The sequence below is a fragment of the Cheilinus undulatus genome, linkage group 11, assembly GCF_018320785.1.
Source record: "Cheilinus undulatus linkage group 11, ASM1832078v1, whole genome shotgun sequence".
NCBI classification, from domain to species: Eukaryota; Metazoa; Chordata; class Actinopteri; order Labriformes; family Labridae; genus Cheilinus; species Cheilinus undulatus.
The window spans coordinates 23,973,628-23,993,280 of record NC_054875.1 but is presented as its reverse complement, the minus strand read 5'-3'; the positions used below and the strand labels follow the sequence as shown (position 1 = coordinate 23,993,280).

Here is a 19,653-nt window from a genome sequence, read left to right as displayed (position 1 = left end):
TGTGACAACACAGTGACACCCACATCTCCAGTACTGGAGACAGGACACCTACAGAGGCTGTTGATCTGGCAGTCATCAGGGTGATGGTTTTTTAGATGCAAAATTAAAGTGGTAGTGTGAAAAGCATGTTGTCAAGTCCTCCTCGTATCACATGTACTTTACAAGCGATGTTAACAACTACTTTGCTGTCTTGTTCCCACACCTCAAACTTCTCCCACACAGTCGACATGTTAAGTTTGTTGCTGGCGTATGTCTGGTGTCATCGCTTGCACTTAATTATGACGTCACATTACCGCCTGTACAGAGGTGTGTACATTTTATTATCGGCCGATTCCGATATACTGCCGATAACGTTGTGCATCCCTACATTTAATCATAATAAACACAATAAATTCCCCTTGTCAAAATGTTTGTTTACAGAATTTCCAACAGTAGCACAAGCTTGTGCTGAAACTGAGTATAAATACAGTCAATCACAAGGTTTACATTCTAATATGGGCCACATTTTGTATTTTATTTCTTTAATTTGCTCTGGGCCATTCAAAAATGGACTGTAGGCCACATTTGGCCCCAAGTTCACAGTTTGGACACCCCTGCCTGAGGGCAAAAGCAGTTTTTAACAGTTAAAACCAAAGGTCAAATCTTCCAAATGTTTTAATTTCATATCTCTATCTTCAATTTTGGCTGCTAAAGATTTTTGTAAACATCGAAATCTTGTGCAGTTGTTCAAAAAACTCTAAGGTTTACATAGGTTATTTTTGAACAATACTTGGGTTTTAGAGGGTGTGTTTTGCAGCTTTGGGTCTAAATCGGTTAACATAGAAACTAATCACACAATAAGAATATTTACAGAGCAAAACTTTGAACAAGCTGTTTTCACCAACCCTGGAGCAGCTTTTACAAGCATCAGAAATTACCTTATAGAAATAATCAATAATTCACCAATGATCTTGTTTATTTTTGCAGGTCATTTAGTGTCATCAATATTAATTACAGTCAGTTTATAAGCAGCTAAAACCTCCTTACAGAAGCACTGAAACATATTTGTAGCCTTAAATAATATTTGACTAAAAGCAGCCACAAACAAAAGAGAGCAACAGTATTAATCTTAAATTCATAGGTCAGTGATCTTACTCCAATCCATTTAGTGCCCCATAAAGATGCAAAAGCTGTGTTTATTTTTTACAGCCAGAGAGCAGTAACACAGTCAATATGTATTTGTGTAATTTAGACACTGTGCAGGAGTTTGCTTTAAAGTTTTGGTTATCAAAATAAAGAAGAAAAAAGAAACTAGCCAACATTGGGTCTATTTTTGCTGTAGTTGTATCGAAAAATATTTTGGTACTGTTTGATTTTTACTAATTTTGTATCAGGTATAGGGTTAGTAGGGACAGACCACATAATGAACATAAGTATTTAAGACAAATGTAAACATGCCTGAGTTAATAAAACTGCAAATTTACATTTGTAGTCCCTTGGCAGCTAACGCATAAAAATGACAATACAACAAAACTTACAACAGGCAAATCTCCAATTAGAAGCCAATGTAAACTCTGCTGATATAACTGCATGTTATAAATTGCTACTTTAAGTGCAAGGAGTAATTTTCCACATGTGCAGTATCATGAGGAAAAGTACTACAACGCTTGTATTATAATAACCCTTCTCTACTAATGTGTTCTCATGTAGAACAGATATATATATATATAAAGTAAATGTGATTGCAACTGGGGTAGTGGGATAACAAGACAGTTGGCTTGTCTGACTCTGACCTTTTGACAGGGAGCCATTCACCTTCCTGTCACCAGCGCTGGGATAGGGCGCTCCAAATTTAACAGGATCTCCAAAGAAAAACTGCCCTTTAAAAGCCTCTGGACTTGCGTGCTCCACAGATCAACATTTAACACCACTAATGGATTCCTAATATGTATCTCATGTCAGTTCAGCCTTAAATCCCTGTATTTACTTTTGCAGAGAGCGAAGTTGTTAGTAAACCATAAGCTTTTATTAGCAGCCTGGACTTCCTCTTCTCTGACTCACCTACTATTATTAGCCGAGCTATTATTTGCCTTATCGCCGGCTGTATTCTAAGAGCAATATTTTGCTTATCACTAATCCTAATTGCTCCCACCCATGGTGGTGGAAGCTATCTGGGTTTGTATCGTTGCCTCGGGTTGTAATACAATAAGGGGGATGAGTCACAAGCTCTCTCCCACTCTAAGTAGGAGAGGGTGGGAATAATGGGGGGATCTATTATTTGAGCTGGAGCATTGTTTGGCACCCACAGTACCTGATGATGGGTTCTCACCATTTGATAGCAGCTGAATGAGCGACTCTGATCCATGCAGACAGACGCAGATCACGCACTCCTCTTCTTGTGTCCTGTGTGTTTGGCTGGACAAAATGTGTGAACATAGGACACCAGATTCACTCAATAAAAGCCAGGCTGGGTGTCATATTAAATACTTCGAGTGCTGGGCAAAATGTGGCCGTACAATCAAATACCAATGTGAAGTAAATGTTGAATGTAGACACTGAAAGCAAATTTATCTGGTCTTTTTTTTTTTTTATCATAGTAGGCACTATTTTAATCAGGGAATAAGAAAGACCATTTTTCTTAATGCTCATCACAAATCAAAGCTAATTTTACAATTCATCTCATAAAGACTTTCTATTAGTGGTGGAACTAATAAAGACTGAACTAGAGGCTCTGATAATTCCTCAGACTGAGTTTTCTAAGCAAGATTTATGCTCGAAGATCCTTTATGGAATTTTAACGTGGTTATGAAACAGCCTAGAATTAGTTCTTAAGCTTCTTTATGAGCTACAAAAGCAACCAGGTTCATCAGCACAGAGACTGATTGCTTCAATATTGTTAATTTTAATGCCCAGTTAAAACCAAAGATCCGAGATGAGCTGAAACCCACAACTGCTGATGAGTACTCTACAACATTAAGAAAGCCTGTTAATTCACACCGCTGCAACTGGTGGCGATGACACATGTTGCAGTGACTCTCACAGTCACACGGCTTTAAGTTATTTATTTCTGAACTACCCAGTAAATGTATCACTGCCTGAAGGACAGTGCTGAACATTCACTGTTTTTTTTGTTCATTTTGTTGCCATGAAAATGCATAGCATTAAACTGTATGAGGGTGCACCAGGGTGATTTATCATTAGTTCCCCCTTTTTTTTATCACCAAAGGGTGGCAGTGCAGTTTTGCTAGCTCTGTCTGATTATGACTAAGACGAGAGCCCTGCACAGGACTCTTTTCTTAAACCTGCTCCCGCCAGATTTCTGACCATTACTGGCTACTCCAGCAGCACATGCCATCCACTCAAAAACAGGTGTGTCAATCCCACCTGCATCCTGCACGGATTTGGACTATCCATGTTAAATATTCAGAAAAAGAGACACTGTATCTAAATAAAGGCAATAACGATAAGTTCCCTTCAGCACCACCCTCATTTAAGATTCCCCCGTGAATTAAGGAAACCCTAAGAAAAAAAAACATCCTTGTCATTTCTAACTTTGCCACACATGGATTTAAAAAAGCAGCTCTGAGTCTCAGACAGATTTCACTCCTGTTATGGCTTTGTAATTACAATGTCACAATGATAATTACCACCCTTATTTACACATGACTTATCTTTAAGCCCTACATAGGTGAAACTATGTCCTGATATTTGGAAAGTTTGCACACTTCCATCAGCTCTCACAGACAGTAAGCTAATCTTTACTCCATTTATGCCATGCTTTTACCATCCTCATCATAAGATTTTTAATGCAATAAGGCCAACTTACATGGAAAGGGCCCCCCACCTAAATAACTGTACAGTAGCGCAACATTAACAGTTATCAAAACTCCCACAATTTATCTAACAAGAGAGTCTACTTTGTTCAAGTATTTGTTGCCGTTTATTGACTTTCAAAACAAGGCTTCCATTTTTCCCACCTCACATTTATCTGCTTGAAACATCCAAAAAATTGCTGTTTGCAATTTGCCAATCTGAAACCAAAAAAGCAATATCTGAAGAATTAATTTAAGCTATGACAGCTCAAATAAGATAGCTGCAACAATTGCCAGTGACACTGAATTGGTTTAATTGCATCATAAATCTTTGGTCTGAACTGAGACTGCTTCCAGTGGGGCAGATGTTGGACACAGGGATTTAACGCCCACTGCAGAAACAGCCTCTTTCATTCATTAAAACTTATCAAGTGATACAATTGACTTCTTAAAGAATAACGTTGAGTTATGTAAAAATATTAGTTATAAGCAATGCTCCACATCACTAGCAAGCCTTTGCAAACTCTGAAACAATTACATAATAAATTGCAGATTGATAATATATGAAAGATGCTATGCAGTTTTTTATTTTTCTCTACGAGAGCAGGGGGTGTCAGACACCGTAGTTTCAGAGCAAACATCATGAATAACAAAGGTCAAGGTATCCTGTGTGATTGCTTTCAGGCTCTTCCTTTCATAACACCAGTGTTCTGGCCTAAATGCATTATGCACGCATCGGACATGCCTGTAACATTTCATTGATTGGTATCTTTATCCTCCATTGTTTGTCAGAGGTCTCAGTATGTTTCCACTAGGCCCACATTCGTTGACCCCATAACAATCTGCTGAAGGAACAGGTTTTTCCTCTAGCGCCGGATCAGCACACAATAACAAAAGCACAGACATGTACCTTTGAGGCTGCACTCGTTTATTGACCTGCCTGTCAATAGCTCCTCCTCCTCCTCAGAAGACTCATTTTAGGATTTGGCTATCCAAATATATCCTGCTACGCACAAAAGGACAACTTCTGTTTGGTTCCTTGTTAATCCCTGTATGACATCTTGCACGCTGGCTGCTTCTAAATTCTTAGAACTAAACAATGACTCTGCAAGTCGCATAATCCCTGTGTAAGACATGAAGGCATATGGATACACAGCTGTTCATACTTAAGTTGGGGAAATATATATATCAAAGCAAAACTCGCTCAGCATGGTGCCAGATTCCAATCATGCTAGAGTTAGTTTTTCTCTTATCCAGCCACAGGAGAGACTGACAAACCAAAACATGAGGGACAGGTGGTCTTTCACAGGACAGCACTCAGGGGGCCAAATGATCTGTACCAAGTGATGTGCATGTGTGTGTGCTTCCCTTTGTCATATGTGTCCAAACTGCTCAGGGCTGATTTTAAATCTGATCCCAGGTAAGTGGACAAAAGTAGACCGCTGAATGGCGACACTGGTTATTGATGGCTCTTGGATGCATTAGCAAAACAACATTAAATGCTGATAATATGAGCGTGGTGTGCTTAAACTAAGGGCCATATTAGGATGATCTTACTGCCATTGAGCAGAAATGTTACTAACCCAACAAGAAAGAAATGTGACAAGAATTAACATTAACAAGCATGATGAACACTTTTTAAACCAAATGCAGTTAAAAGCTGAAGCGTGTAAAACCTCAATGAGCTAAAGGGAAGATGAGGAAAAACTGAATTGACCCCTCTGTGTTGGCAGACTGTCCAGATTTTCCAATGATTTGACCCACTTTGGAGTCAAGATGTCTCATCCAGTTCACAGTAATTCAATGAAAATATTTTAGTATTCAAATTGAAGACAGGTGCTGAAGTTTATACTACTCAAATGTACAGATCTGAATCATGCAACACAGTTTTTTTGTTTTAGGAAGATCTGCCATGTTTTCCCAGTTTAAAATCCAAAGAAAAGACTAAAAAAGGCACAGCAAGTACTGAAAGAAACAGGCCTGGAGTTGACCACAGAAAAAACTTGGTCAGCTGAGATTGAATTCACCCATCAACCAATCAATAGGTTGTTGGAGTATTAAAACCAAACTCCTTGTTATCTCTTAATCAATCTAATCATTGACATGTTAAGTGTTGTACTCAACTGGTAGTCTAAATGAACTTAAAAATAAACATAAAAAAGCTTTTCGAAGTATAATTTATTATTATATCCTCAGGTGTCTGGCTGCAGACTGTGTATCTGAGACGCCGTCTCTGTCAAAACAGAAATAGATCCTAAAAAAAAAAAAAACCTGATTAAACTTCTGCTTAGGGTAAGGGTCAGGGTTAGGATACCAAAACATAAAAGATAACAACCTGACCTTGTCTGGGTAAGCTATGGAGCTAGTAGGGGTGTAACAAACAGCAAAATAAAAAAATAATAATAAATAAAATAAAAAACAATGAAAAAAAAAGGCTAAATAAAATTCAAAGATGCATGACATAAAATCAAGTTAAAAAAACTTTTCAAGAACGCGAAGACGCAATGAGATTTGACCCTCTCGTTTGCCGTAGTAGCTTACACACCGCAGTGTTTACATGATGGAGGACGACGTGGAGATAGTGGATGCTCTGTGGACTCCTAAGTCGGTTGTGTGGAGTCATTTTGGCTTTCCAGCAATGAGGCAAGAAGATGGTGACAAGATTGTGGACTGAACTAAGACTATCAGCAAACTCTGTCGGTACAGTATGGCTTACACCGCGGCGAGCACTACGAACATGACCAACCATTTACAACGCTATCACAAAGATAAATGAATGAATTATGAATGATGAAAACGTTGATATGTTTATATTCTTAAACAAGAATATGCACTTGTTCTAGGCCAAAAATATTGCAGTTCATTTAAAGATCTAGACTGCCCAACACTTAATGAGGACATAATTTTATTTATTTTCAGGGCAATTTAATTTCTTATTTTTGTCTTTTCATTTCATGAATGGAATGGTCCTCATTGTTTACAACAAAGCACTTTTTAGTGAAGACATTGAGATTTTATGTTTGTATTTTGCATTGTAGTCTGAATAAGGAAAAAACTACAACTAATGAATTATTTCAAAGAGCATTTTATTTTGTACTGAAGACAGGCAGCAATAACTTTTGTATGTTTTATAAGTCTGCATAAGGGAGAACTAAGAAAAAAATATTTTTGCATTTACCTCTGGAGAGACAGAATTTTATGTTTGTATTTTGCAGTAGTCTTAAGTTTAACTCAAAATAACATTTTATTCTAACATCCTGCATAGGATAATGACAAAAGGTGGCAAAATACTTGCTTGTTTGTGCACATAGTTAGGAAAAGACTGAAAACCGAAAGACCAGGTTTTGTGGCCTGCCTGACTCAGGTGTTCTTTGTTTGTTTCTTAGACAATTTCTTTTTTGATGTAGTTTCAGCCTCAGCAAAGTAGTGATCTACTTGTTAAAAACAGAATTGTTGTTATGAGCTCAGAGATCTGATTTTGGTTTGTGCATTTCTAGCCAAAAGTATAAGACAGCATAAGGCCCAAAGACAAAAGCTTTCAAAACTTTTATGTTTAAGAAATGATAAAAAATAACTAGTGAGATCGGTAAATTTGTTTCCATTCTTTCTTTGTGAAGCAAAACGCTCCCTCACACTGTCTCCAACATTTGCAGTCAAATTGTTTTTCATCAACAAAAATTTGCTACACAGATCTTCACTGGGTAATTAAAAAAAAAAAAATGATCGTATCGTGAGTATTTCGTATCGTGAGCCCTATAACGTATTACGTATCGTATCGTGAGTTAACTATTTCGCTACACTCCTAATGGCTAGCATAGCTATGTAGCTAACATAGCTACCTAGCTTACATAGCTGGTTAAGGAACGTAGTTCCTCTATTAAACAGTTGCTGTTATTTTAGTATACCTCCAGATGTCACAGTTTTATTTGTTTTTAAGTTCTCTACAGCATATCTGTTGTGAAACAATCCAAAAGTATCCTATTCTACTTTAATGGTGTATATGTTTCCCTCATTCTCTCTACCTGGATATCAAACCACAGGGTTTTTGTTTTGACTGACCATTTACCAACTGATTGGAAAACGTAAGCAAAGTTTTGAACTTAATTTGGTCAGGAGAGAACACTTGTCACCGATTTCTTCCAAAACTATCAAAACTGATGCCTGCATGAAACACATTAATATTATCAGCCAGCTATAATAGCCGTATGTGTTGTTCCTTTTTGGCAGTATTAAAACCATTGAGGTTTAGTCCAAGAAAAGCCTGTGTCCAAAAAGAAAAGAAGCAAATCTTGTCTGAGAAAAATGGAATAATAGAAGTGAGATATTCTTGTTCAATGGTATAAGCTACCAGAAAAAGTTATGTTTGTTTTGTTTTTAAATAGAGTGTTTATTGAGGCTACCATGTAGTGGTCAGGAACTGAAAAAAGACCTTGTCTAATCAGAATCTTTAATTCTTACAAGATGCAGCCCATTTAGATGAATGAGCAGTGTAACTCCTGAGAACAGTTCTATCTTCATCTCTCTACGGAGCAGGGCACTGAACATGGAGATCTATGGACACAATCCCCATGAGGAGCTGAGTTTGTTGTGGAATAAAAGGCCCCTCCAAGTGAGTGGGATACTGTGAGAGTGGAATTATGACTCAGAGAAAAATTGAGGGAGAAAAAAAGAGAGAAGAGACCAGCACTTCTTGTACAGTCGGATACTTCAGCTTAGCATTATTTCACACTCTCAGTTTCTTGTCATCAATGCCCCCCCTCCACCATCGTTGCAGTCCCTCACAAAGACCCCTTTTGTCATCGCCATCATCGTTCTCACATCATCTCAGCTCTGAACCTGCATGAACGCTCCAGAGGGACGGCACAAATGAGGGAAAAAACAGACAGGCAGAGGTTGATGAGCCCCCAGAAGAAGACAAACTTTCCCAGAACAAACCAGAGTCTGGCCCTGTGACGCCATGAGGCAGAGTTTGAGTTAGCTTACATGTGTGATACAGAGGGAGTGACAGACTGAATGGAGTCCTTCTCTATTCATACAACCCTTGACCAAGCTTGGGACATATCTGTTGTGGCTGAGAGTTTACAAATGCCACATTGTTCTTCTCTTTACTTACAAAAGAAAAATGAAATACCTTCCCTCTTTTACAAGATTATCATACAGATGAGCGAAATATGGTTGATAACATCCTTTAACATAGTGTGAGGCCAACAGCCTATTATTGATTGCTCAGAGAGCTGTAAAGTACAATGCTGGGGGTCCAAACCCTCAGGCAGGGCAGCTGTCAATCATCAGAAAGCTGGCAGTCACCCCATCAAGTCTGGGGAAACTCACTACATCAGTAAAGTTATGTCAATATTGCCTCATTCACAGCACGGCTCCATATTTATCTGGTTGCTTAATAACGTTGATTGGTAGAGAAAACCAATAACAGGTCCAGACAGAGTTCAACCCATGTGTGTTCTAGGAGAAAAAACACAAAAAACTCATAGAACAAAGAATCCATGTCTAGTTTAAAACTGTGACACCATCAAGCTTTGTTATAAAGGTGAGAAGGCTACCTAGAAGCCATCATTGGATGCTAAGACTATTCAACCACAAACTTGTGAAGGTCTTGTACTGAAATACACGCTCTATGGGAGCAGGAATGATGCAGTATTCACATGAATGGCAAAAATATGTTTAGAGAGCAGCAGAGCATTCCTGTTATCCAGTGCTGTGGCTGTTATAATGAGAAGCACATGTGTAGCCAAAAGCATTAACAACACCTCAAGGATAAAAGTGCACTACCGAAGCTCCCTATTAAGCCACAACACAAGGTTAATGACAGTAAACCAGCATTAACAACACTGCGGACCCTGACATTGATGCAGCTAAGTGGAACTCAGTCATCATTGATTAATCTTATTGGTATTGCCACTGCTGCTAGTGCAGTTCCTCTGATAGCTCATAGTCTTTTTGATTAGGATCAACATTTTGAGACAGGAGTTGGGAGTCATGATTATTTTGAGTCATAATAATTTGTAAACTACTTCATTATTATCATTATTATTATTGTTGTTGTTGTTGTTGTTATTATTATACTATAGATTTGAAAGTGTCACTGAAATGATCTGTCAAAGAAATGTTCTGTTGGTTTAAATTTCTGTATAATCAGAGTTTGTAATGGAAATATTATTGGCACAAGTTAGGGCTGGGTGGTTATGGCAAAAATTAACATCACGATTAATTAAACTTTAACCTCTATTACAGCTAATGAACGATTATCCCAACCTGCCTTCCCACCACCACCCCTAACCCGGTTCTTGGTTTGTGTAATGCATAAACCTTGTGTACTTCAAGAAGAAAATTATGTGGCTAAATCTATATTATTTCAGTTTGATAAGCCAAACCGAAGTCTGGCCTGTGGCTCCTGTCCCGCATGTCTCTCCCAATCTCTCATCCATGTTTCTGAATCGATCCACAGTCCTCCCTTCTTAAAATTACAGACATAAAAAGCCAAAAATATGTGTTTAAAACAAGGGCACCAAGTCACATGACCATCTCTCACTTTAATTAAAACTAATCTTCAACAGAAGATTGTGCCACACCCTTTATTTAGCCTACTGTTGTTTATCATTTATGCTAACATGGTTTTATATTTTTAGGCCTAAGCAAAACAAAAAATATACATAAATATGTCATTATTCTGTTAATTTAGTTTCTGTGTTAAGTTTACATTCAATTGATCTAATGGTCATTATTAGCACTCTGTTCATCCCACCTTGTTAATGTAACTCATGAATAAATCAAATCATAGAAATAAAGACATTTCCTGCAGCTGTATTCTCCCTGAATCCTGAAGGAATTATGAATGATTTAAAAAATAACAAAAATCAACAACTGTTTGAACCTTTAAGGCTGGATTTGTGGTGCAAGGAGTTTTTCTTCATCATGTTTTGTATCTAATTATCAAAACTGATTTCCTGATTATAGCTCAATCCTTGTCATCACACACACTCACAAGCTGAAATTTTAGCAATTGGAGCGATTTGTGCTGCATGCAATGGCACACGTGTGTGTCTGTGCCGAGCAGGTCACTGGCCTTATAAAAATGTGACTTTATTGGGGCAAATTAGAGTGAAATATATAAGACCACAGTCAGCTCGATGGTTGAGCTTTCCTCCATGGCACTTCCATGTAGCAGACTGGATGGGGCAGTGTCACATGATTACTTCTTCTTCTTTTTAGAGGTTTCCAGGCAGGCTACATACTAGGGGTCGGAGAATTAATCGATATAGCATAGTATTATGATATTTTGTCTGGTGATATATTGCATCATCTCGCCCACCAAGTATCGATTTTTTCAAATTGATTGCTAATATGAACTAAAGTCTATGATAAAGGAAAATAAAATAAATTGTTTGGACAATTGTTTGTCCAGTGAAGTCGGCAGATGTGAAGGTCATAGAGCAGGAGAAAGTTAGTACAACAAACATGGCAGCACCAGGGGAAGGACATTAGGAATGCAAGCAGGACACGAATGAGATAGACATGACACATGAGGTTTGCAAAAGTGCTACACTGAAATAAAATACTGCGAAAATATGACAAACATGATGGCAAGACTAATGCTAAACCAACTCAACAGTTCAAAAATAGAATAGATTGCAATATAAGGTATTGCAGTACTCACTGTATTGCAAAATGTTTGAAATTGCATTAATATCAAATTGTGACCCAAGTATTGTGATAATATCGTATCCTGGGGAAACTAGTGATTCCCACCCCTACATACCTTACACCTGGCTTCCTGTCATGTGATTACAAAGCAAGAAGTGCCTTTTACGGGGATGGTGCATTAGTGGAGTGAATTTCAAGAGGGAAAAATTAAATAACTGACATGGCAGGTTTATGTCAGTTCGAGGCTCTAGATGTCAGTTTGATTATTTTTCAATAAATAGCCCAGCACTTGTGCAAACTGTTAGTAAATGCTTAAACGGATATGAAAGTGTGTGTGTGTGTGTATTAGTGGACCTAATTTCAGATTTACCAATATTTTCTTTTTGGGTTTATTTCAAGGAAAAAAATTGAGTTCACAATTTCCTGATGTTGACATGAAAATTAGCATTAACATTACACAGCTTACCTTCTTCCTACTTTTTAATTCATTTAACTGCAAATGTTTTGACTGATTAATTGCTAGACAAAACACTGATTCCAATTATGGCCCTCTAAGAGATAATTTGTTACTGTTGTTTTGGGGTGTTAGCTGATTTATGAATAGTTTTTATTCCTTAAGTAATAATCAAAAACAATCAGATATGAATCCTGTAAATGCAAAAATATTGATCAGGATAATAGTAAACAGCTGGCAATCTCACGACACTTATTAAAAAAGGATTAAAAGACAAAAGTAATGCAGAAATATTTCTATTGTGTTGAGGGCAGCTGCCATAATAAATAACTTACTCTAACTTGCTTTTATTTTTCCTACAGCCTCCAAAAAGGAGAAGTAATCATGCTGTTTTCCATCAAATTCATTGCACAATCTGAGTTTTCCACCCCACCCTGCATCACTTTACTACAATAGCCTCCTTGTTTTGAGGAATTGCGTCCTGAATGGCACCATGCTACATTATCATGATATTCCTCCACAATGCAGCTAAACGGGCTCATTCAACCCAGACGACCTTCTGCAAACCCCAACAGAAAAGCCAAAGCCACCCTACAGCACAAAAACACAGGCTCATTAAAAATCTTATTTGAAAAGCTGCTGACATCTACAACATCATCTACTTTTAGTTTAGCACCTTTGGCATAGAAAAGTGGCTGAGGAGGCCGTACAATGTTTGTCCTATATTGATGGGGAGAGAAAGTAGGGCATTTAGACGAGTGAAAACAGTGACAACATTGTGCTTGCTTGTATGGTGATAATGGTGGGCAATGATGAGCACATGTCTGAGAACTGTGTCTTGTTTTCTCATGAATGTAAATGTCCATTCTGGTTTTCAGAGATGTCGGTTTTTAAGCAGAAAGAAGGAACCAGAAAGACTTATCAACAATGAACATTTACAAAATAAAGATCTCTATGTATTAATATGTGATTTTTTTTTTATTTTTACTTCTTCTGCAGCTTATAAATGACTGATTTTTCCCTCTATCTGAACAATCCCCTATGCTAAAATGTGTATACAACTGATAGTGTATCTCTAGTCAGTGGTAGATGGGAAGAGATCTTTTCCTAATGTGACTACAGAGTGATGGGAAACTAAATCCAAAGTCCTCACTCTGTCCAAAAATGCATTATGAAGTTCAGCCAAAACTGATAAGAGGCTTCAGTGGTCTGAACTAGACTGATTAAGTGCGTATCTTCCAAAGTTTTGAACTTTTTGTGTGAATTGTGTTAAAGACCCCACACTTGAAAGAGTTCTTCTGGGGAATATTGAAGTTTCCTATCAATTTTGGCTAACTTTAGAAATATACTTTCTCACAAAATGAACTCCGTTGTTTATTTCTCCCTTCACGTATATCTAAACTGTTCCCAAAAGCAGAAAGGAGATGATAAACGATAACAACAACTCCAGCTGTATATGGCCATGTAAGATTTTTATTCAAAATTACTTGGCAAATTTGAATCATTCCTTTAAAAACTGTGGCTAGTACAACTACGTTTGCAGCTGGGTTGATTATTTGTACTTAGGTGACTGTGTACTTGATATCTCTGATTGTGTGAGAGCATTAAAAGTGATGCTGCTAATCAATAAGCAGGAATGCTTAGTGGTTATGATGGATTTTCTGCATCAGTGTTATTCAGTAATTCGATTTAATGGATGGTGAATGTGTCAAACACAGAACACGGGATAGGAATGGGACTCAAGGACTGGATCCAAATGAGAGCCGGTTCCAATTGGTTAAGTCCATCAACATAATTTACATTTAATCTTAACAATTCACTCATTGATGTCTTACTTAGGCCTTGAAAAACATGGTCTCCCAAGAGTCAAACAAAAACAGAGAAGCATGGCAGACAGTCACAAAAACAGGCTTAAAATCTGCCTTCACCTCTCAAAAAAAAAAAAAGCAAACAGCTTGACATGCGTCTGTGGAACAGTGATTTCATGCAAGGTATGCATCTTTTTGCACAAGAACCATTAATTTTGAACATTTCCATTTATTTTTAAATGTCCAGAGACCTGGGGTCCAGAGACTAGTTTTATATTTATTTTAAGGTTTTATCTTTCAAAGAAAATGAGCAGTAGTATTGTATTCTAACTGAAGTTCAATTTCATAGATTGAAGATCCATAGAGCAGTTTGTTTTCACCAAGAAATTTCCAACAAAAAGTTTTTTTTGGTATATTTTAGCATGTTCTCCTCCCGTATATTTGTCATTTAACATTATTGGTTATCAAAGCCGTTTATTAGAGCCAGTAATTGAAGTGTGGTTTTCATTGACTTTCACTGAAGGTGACATCCGTGCATCTTGTTCAGTGTTCAGAAAGAAATAGACTCCGTAGAATTTGAGTAGTTGGGGCACAGATGGCCTAGTGGTTTAAGATGACCCCATGTACGCAGATGATCTGGGTTTGAACTCGGCCTGTGGCCCTTTCCCGCATGACTCTCCCAACTCTCTCGTCCCTGTTTCCAACTCTATCCACTGTCCTCCTCTATCAATAAAAGCACAAAAAGCCCAAATTAATTCTTAAAAAAAAAAAAAAAAAAAAAAAAGAATTTGAGTTGTTAACAGTGAAACCTACATGGTCTACTTTTGGACAGGAATGATCAATTCCCATCCCTAGCACAAGACTGGTCTCACCTAGGCACCTCTGACAATTTGTGAATTACCCCCTGACATCAGTGTTTGGTGCAGTGCATTTGCACAGGATAAGTCTGTAATGTACTGAAATTTACAGAAATCTCTGAGGGTTCATACAAAAAATGCAATTTTGTGAACATCACATTCTGCAGGTGAGATTTCCTGCATATATCCTATACATAACCAGAGTGAACCAGAGTTTACAATAGACAACATGCGCTTAAGTTTTTTTCCTCTCTCTCTCTATATATTTTCAACATCATTTAGATCTGTTGCAAGCTTTCCATGACTAATGTGCTAGTGAATATCTCCTCTAACTATTCAAATAAGCATTGAGGTCGCCTAAATAACCTGTGTGTATCTGCAGCTGATCAGACAGAGGAAGAGAGAGAAAGTTGAGCATCCCTCTTATTAATGTAAGGGAAAGGGAGATGTCTGATGTTACATTTGAACCCCTTCTGTTACTTTTAACAATGTTTATGCAGTTGATGCTGTTGATGTTATTCTGTGTCACTCTAAATTTGGGATCATTACACATCCACAACAATCCTCCTTGCGGAGATTAGCTGCTGAAGCCTAATCACTGAGCAACACATTTCAAATCTTAAATTCTCTTATGCATGAAATGTACAGCTAAATGATACTAATACATGATCAGACACTTGCAAAGAAAAGCTGTAGGAAGCAGAGCAGAGGTGCTAAGCGTGTGACGAGAGCAGCAGTGCACGCACGCACATTTGGACAGCAGAATTTAAATAACTGAATTCGATTCAAATTCTTTATTTCAGACCCAGGGGGATCCATAGTTCAGGGTAAGAAAATAAGAAGAAGAAAGAAAAAAATAACACAAAGGAACAGTACTAAGTAACTAAAAATAAGTAACTAATAAATCTATTTTTACACTTAAGTTGAAATTAACTGAAAGAGAAACACTGTTTATAACCAGTATGTTTCAAAACATTGTTGACAATGTACTGCTCAGCCTCTATTATTTTTTTCAATCAGAAAAGGCCACACAGACCATAAAAAAACATAACTGCCAACCTAAACTACAGAAATGACACCCACACAGGATTAGATTTACCTGTGGACATCTGTGTGCGCTAAAATATGGTTGATAATTTTCCCTGGAATTTTTGCTCAAATTACAGACATGGTCGATTAGCTTGGGATTAGAAAATGCAGATGTCCTGCGCAATTATCACAAATTACAAGAGGTTCGTGGGTAATACTGGTCCCATGCGAATAGGACATAAGTCAGCACTTTGTATGAAGCAGAAAAAGTGTGAACAATATTTCAACAGCCAAAACTATTACTCTTTAACACTGATTTCACAATGCTGTCACTCACCTGTCTAAAAGCATATGAGTAGTCCTGGTTGCGCAGCAAGGCAGCCACTACATGTATGATGGACAGCACCGCTCCACACACCACGGCAGCTCTCATCCTGACCGGCAGCAGCGTGTAGATAATGTAGATGAAGAAAACAGTCCACCAGACACCTTCTGAGGCACTAGGGGGTTGAACTATTCGCGCGCCAAATACCTGCACCACGATAAGCACCCCGATCACCAAGTAGCTGACGATCCACATGTAGTCCTGATGGAAGCCGTTCCGATTGCACACCACCATCATCGCCAGGAAGAGAGCCATGGCAACAGAGAGTACAGAGATGTAGGCTTTATCGAGGATTGGTTCAGGGGTCGGATAGATGCAGTGAAAAGCCAGGATGACTCCACACACCACCACTAGTACCCCCATTAGCTTGGTCAGGGAGCTCTGGTTGAGCCTGAAGAAGTAGCGCTGATACAGACGCTCCAGCTTGGCAGATTGAAATTTCTTGGATTGGAAAATCCAAATGAAGCGCTTCCAGCAGTCCATGGCAGACATCACCTTACAGCCACCCTCTGCTAATTCCACCGACTCTTCGTCTTTCCTGCCTTTCAGCTCACCATCATCAAAGCCCAGGTCCACAGCCTTAAGACCCAGATCACCACCGCCACCAATCCTCTTCCCATAGTGGTCCTCCTGCCAGCCACAGCGCACACCAAAGTTCCCCCCACTGCTGCTTGCTGAGCAGTTGTAATGTTTAGAGGCCACATTAGGGGGCTCCAGGTCTTCAGGGTCCCTAAGGCAGCTCATGTAGTGTGGGTTGCAAAGTGATGAGCTGTCCTTCCTCTTTTTTCCATTTCGCTCTCCCCATGCGGTCTTTCGCTCATCCGTTCTGCCTCTGAAGAGGTCTCTGGCCCATGACATCCTGAACCGAACACATATAGAAAAACCCTTGACAGTGAAAAACTCTGGTTTTTGATCATCAAAAATCTGGTGTGGAAAAAGTCATTTTGTGAGCTAACGTTAGAGAGAACTAGGTACACTCTCACCTGTGTGGGCTTTGTTGTGTGTAGCAACACTGCGCTCTTTGGCCAGGCCACTAGTGCATCCACGCAAGCACACACCATGAGCTCAGGCGGGCCGGAGGCATCAGAGGTGCGTCTGTTTTTAAGCAGTCGTTTGTAGAAACAGTCAGCATGTCAGCCCTGTACACCGCCTGGTCCTGCCACAAACCACCTGTTTGACTGTGAAACAAGGAACAATAGAAATGAAAATGACATCACCCGGCCTAGGAAATATAGCCCCAAAACACACATCTGTAGCATCTGTTCACTGGGTTGTTTTTTTTGTTTCTGTTTGTTGTATTGTTCTCTGCTTGAAAGTTTGATGATTGGAAAATGAGATCCAGTAAATGATTAGTGCGCTTCACTTTCCCCCCAGCAGCTCAAACAACATTTCCATGGAAATTACTTTCCATTTGTTTGCAAAACACTGGATTGTGACAACAAAACCTCTTCCAGTTATTACGTCATGCAGCCGTAGGTAACAACTGCTCACTTTGCCATCAAGGCGTAAAGTTAAACACAGTCCCATTTCAACAAACTCAAAAGAGACTTTCGGCAAGAAATAACAACTGTTCTTGGTTGGACAGCGCTCTATCACTGCAATCTGTCTTGAACATCTTGAGTGGGCAGGGATGGGTGTGCTCTATTTGACAACAAAGGCCTTCTGAGTGGGCACCATCAGAGATCAAGAGCTCTCCAGTCCAGATTAAATTGTCCATGCTTCCCCCATTAGCTTTGATGACTCACTATGGCCGGCTTCTGGCAGCACATGTCAAGGACACTGCTAACCTCTAAACTTAATAAGCAAATCTCTGCTGGGCTGCCTGAGCAGAGAAAACAGCGAGAAGAGAGTGCATAAGCTGCACACATGGCCATGTTTAGGATCAACAGCAGTTTTTTAAAACACGAATTTGCCATCCACCACTTCATGAAAAGATCAGAAAAGTATTTAGGTTCTTGGAATGTTTTTTAATCCCATAAAATACTCTTGGAAAAGATTTCCTGCTTGGTTCTGGTTATAATCTGGAAACAAAGACATTGATTATGACAATAACTATGACTGACTGGGATAAAAACAAGCATTTTAACCTAAAAAGGGGGATTACTTATCATGACCCACTCTAGATATAAGTGGCCACTTCACCTCTTGCCCCAATGCTTGTCTCCTTTATCCTCGACTCACCTTTGATACATTTACGACAGGTCAGACAGCAGCATGCAGCCCTTACGTAACACAAACTGTACGTGCAAACATCCCCAATTAGAAAATTCATGTAGCCTGTAAGACACATGGGACGGATTGACTCTGCTATCCTGCACGCACTGCAACGATGGCGATGCTTTCACTTACAGTTGAACATTCCAGTGTTCTGCGTAAACCATGATGCTCTCCACCTTCATACACACACATGACACGACGTTAACCATGTTCTCCCTCTCTGTGTTCCTCTGTCACTATTGCTAACATGGACTTGATGCCAAAAAACATGTTTGGCACTTACTCGTGTAGGCCCAGGCAGGTCTTGGATGCGGGCAGTCGGCAGAAGCACATTACATAACAGGACGCTCAGAGTAGCCTACATGCGAAGTCGCTCTCATGCCTCTGTAGTCAAATGAAGCCTCCCCATAAAACACAGCACATGGACACAAAAAAAATGCACGACTTTTTACCCAGGAGTCAACATGAAGTATGCTTGCTGCAGAAAAGTGCTGCTAAACACGAACTGCCGCCTTCACCAACTTATCAGGGGTAACATTCCGTTGGGCAACTTCAGCCTTGGCAGCGGGTCTCTTCATTTATTCCACAGGGATGTTCAGACCAGCTCTCAGCTCACATACTGGGCCTGTCTTCCTCAACATAAACGTGTACGTCACTCTGTTTTTACTCCAAACAGGTCACTGGACCAGAGGGTATTGCTGAAAACAGACTTGGCTACAATGCAAACTCCAATTCAGGCAAGCTCCCTTCTCTCTGTGAAGATAAAAGCTTAATATCTGCATAGTGGCGCCGTTTAGTGTGTGGACAGTCCTGCAGAACAGTTGAGGCTCCTCAACACCGCCGCAATCATCACAGAAAAACACTGGAGAACAAACTCAGCTGCTGGCATTCAGCTGTATCCTCTTTCACTTTAGCTAGCCTGCAACAAATTAACATTGTACAGAGCAGTTTCCCAGCTCTGCCGCGGGAAGGCTGGGGGGGGGGGGTGTACTTACCATTGGACATCCTCGTTATTACAAGAGGGACTGTAAGACCGCAGTGGTGCTCCAGCTTAGCCCCGTCTTCGGTCTTCACGCAGCCGTCGTCACACGCTGCACATGCGGGTCAGTCCGACCGAGAGAGAGGGAGGCGGAGAGGCGGTTTGGTTCAAGAAGAAGCGAGGAGAAACACTGCTAATTTGGCCGGACAACCTTCGCTCCTCTCTGCCAGAGCAATACTACAATCCCACCACCTCGACCTCCCCGATACTCTGTGGCTCTCTCTCATACTCATGAGCACACAAACACACACTCTCACGAGCAGCATTCCCATTCGTCAACACATGGGTCCCCCTAGAGGTGGCGCGAGCGTGTCTCTCCCTCCCTGAGTCTGAATGATTTACACATTGCTGCAATGTTTTCCCATTGTTGTTACGCTTCTCACTCTTTCAAACCACTTAACAACATCAGAAAAC

The 19,653-nt window shown here is 39.5% G+C and overlaps 1 protein-coding gene across 2 annotated transcripts in view; it reads right to left on the bottom strand.

The window, feature by feature from the left end:
• LOC121517296 (adenylate cyclase type 6-like) overlaps positions 1-19,450 on the bottom strand; it is a 57,255-nt gene extending 37,805 nt beyond the window's left edge. Inside the window, exons 1-3 of one of the 2 annotated variants that reach the window (XM_041798981.1) lie at positions 19,196-19,450; positions 16,967-17,161; positions 15,936-16,842 (exon numbers count right to left, since the gene is read on the bottom strand). In XM_041798981.1, the coding sequence (XP_041654915.1) occupies positions 15,936-16,841 (906 nt within the window). In that variant the 5' untranslated portion in view covers position 16,842; positions 16,967-17,161; positions 19,196-19,450. Of the gene's footprint in view, positions 1-15,935; positions 16,843-16,966; positions 17,162-18,483; positions 18,918-19,195 lie in introns of those variants that run through there. The other variant, XM_041798982.1, reaches the window with a different exon arrangement.
• Positions 19,451-19,653: the final 203 nt, after the last annotated feature.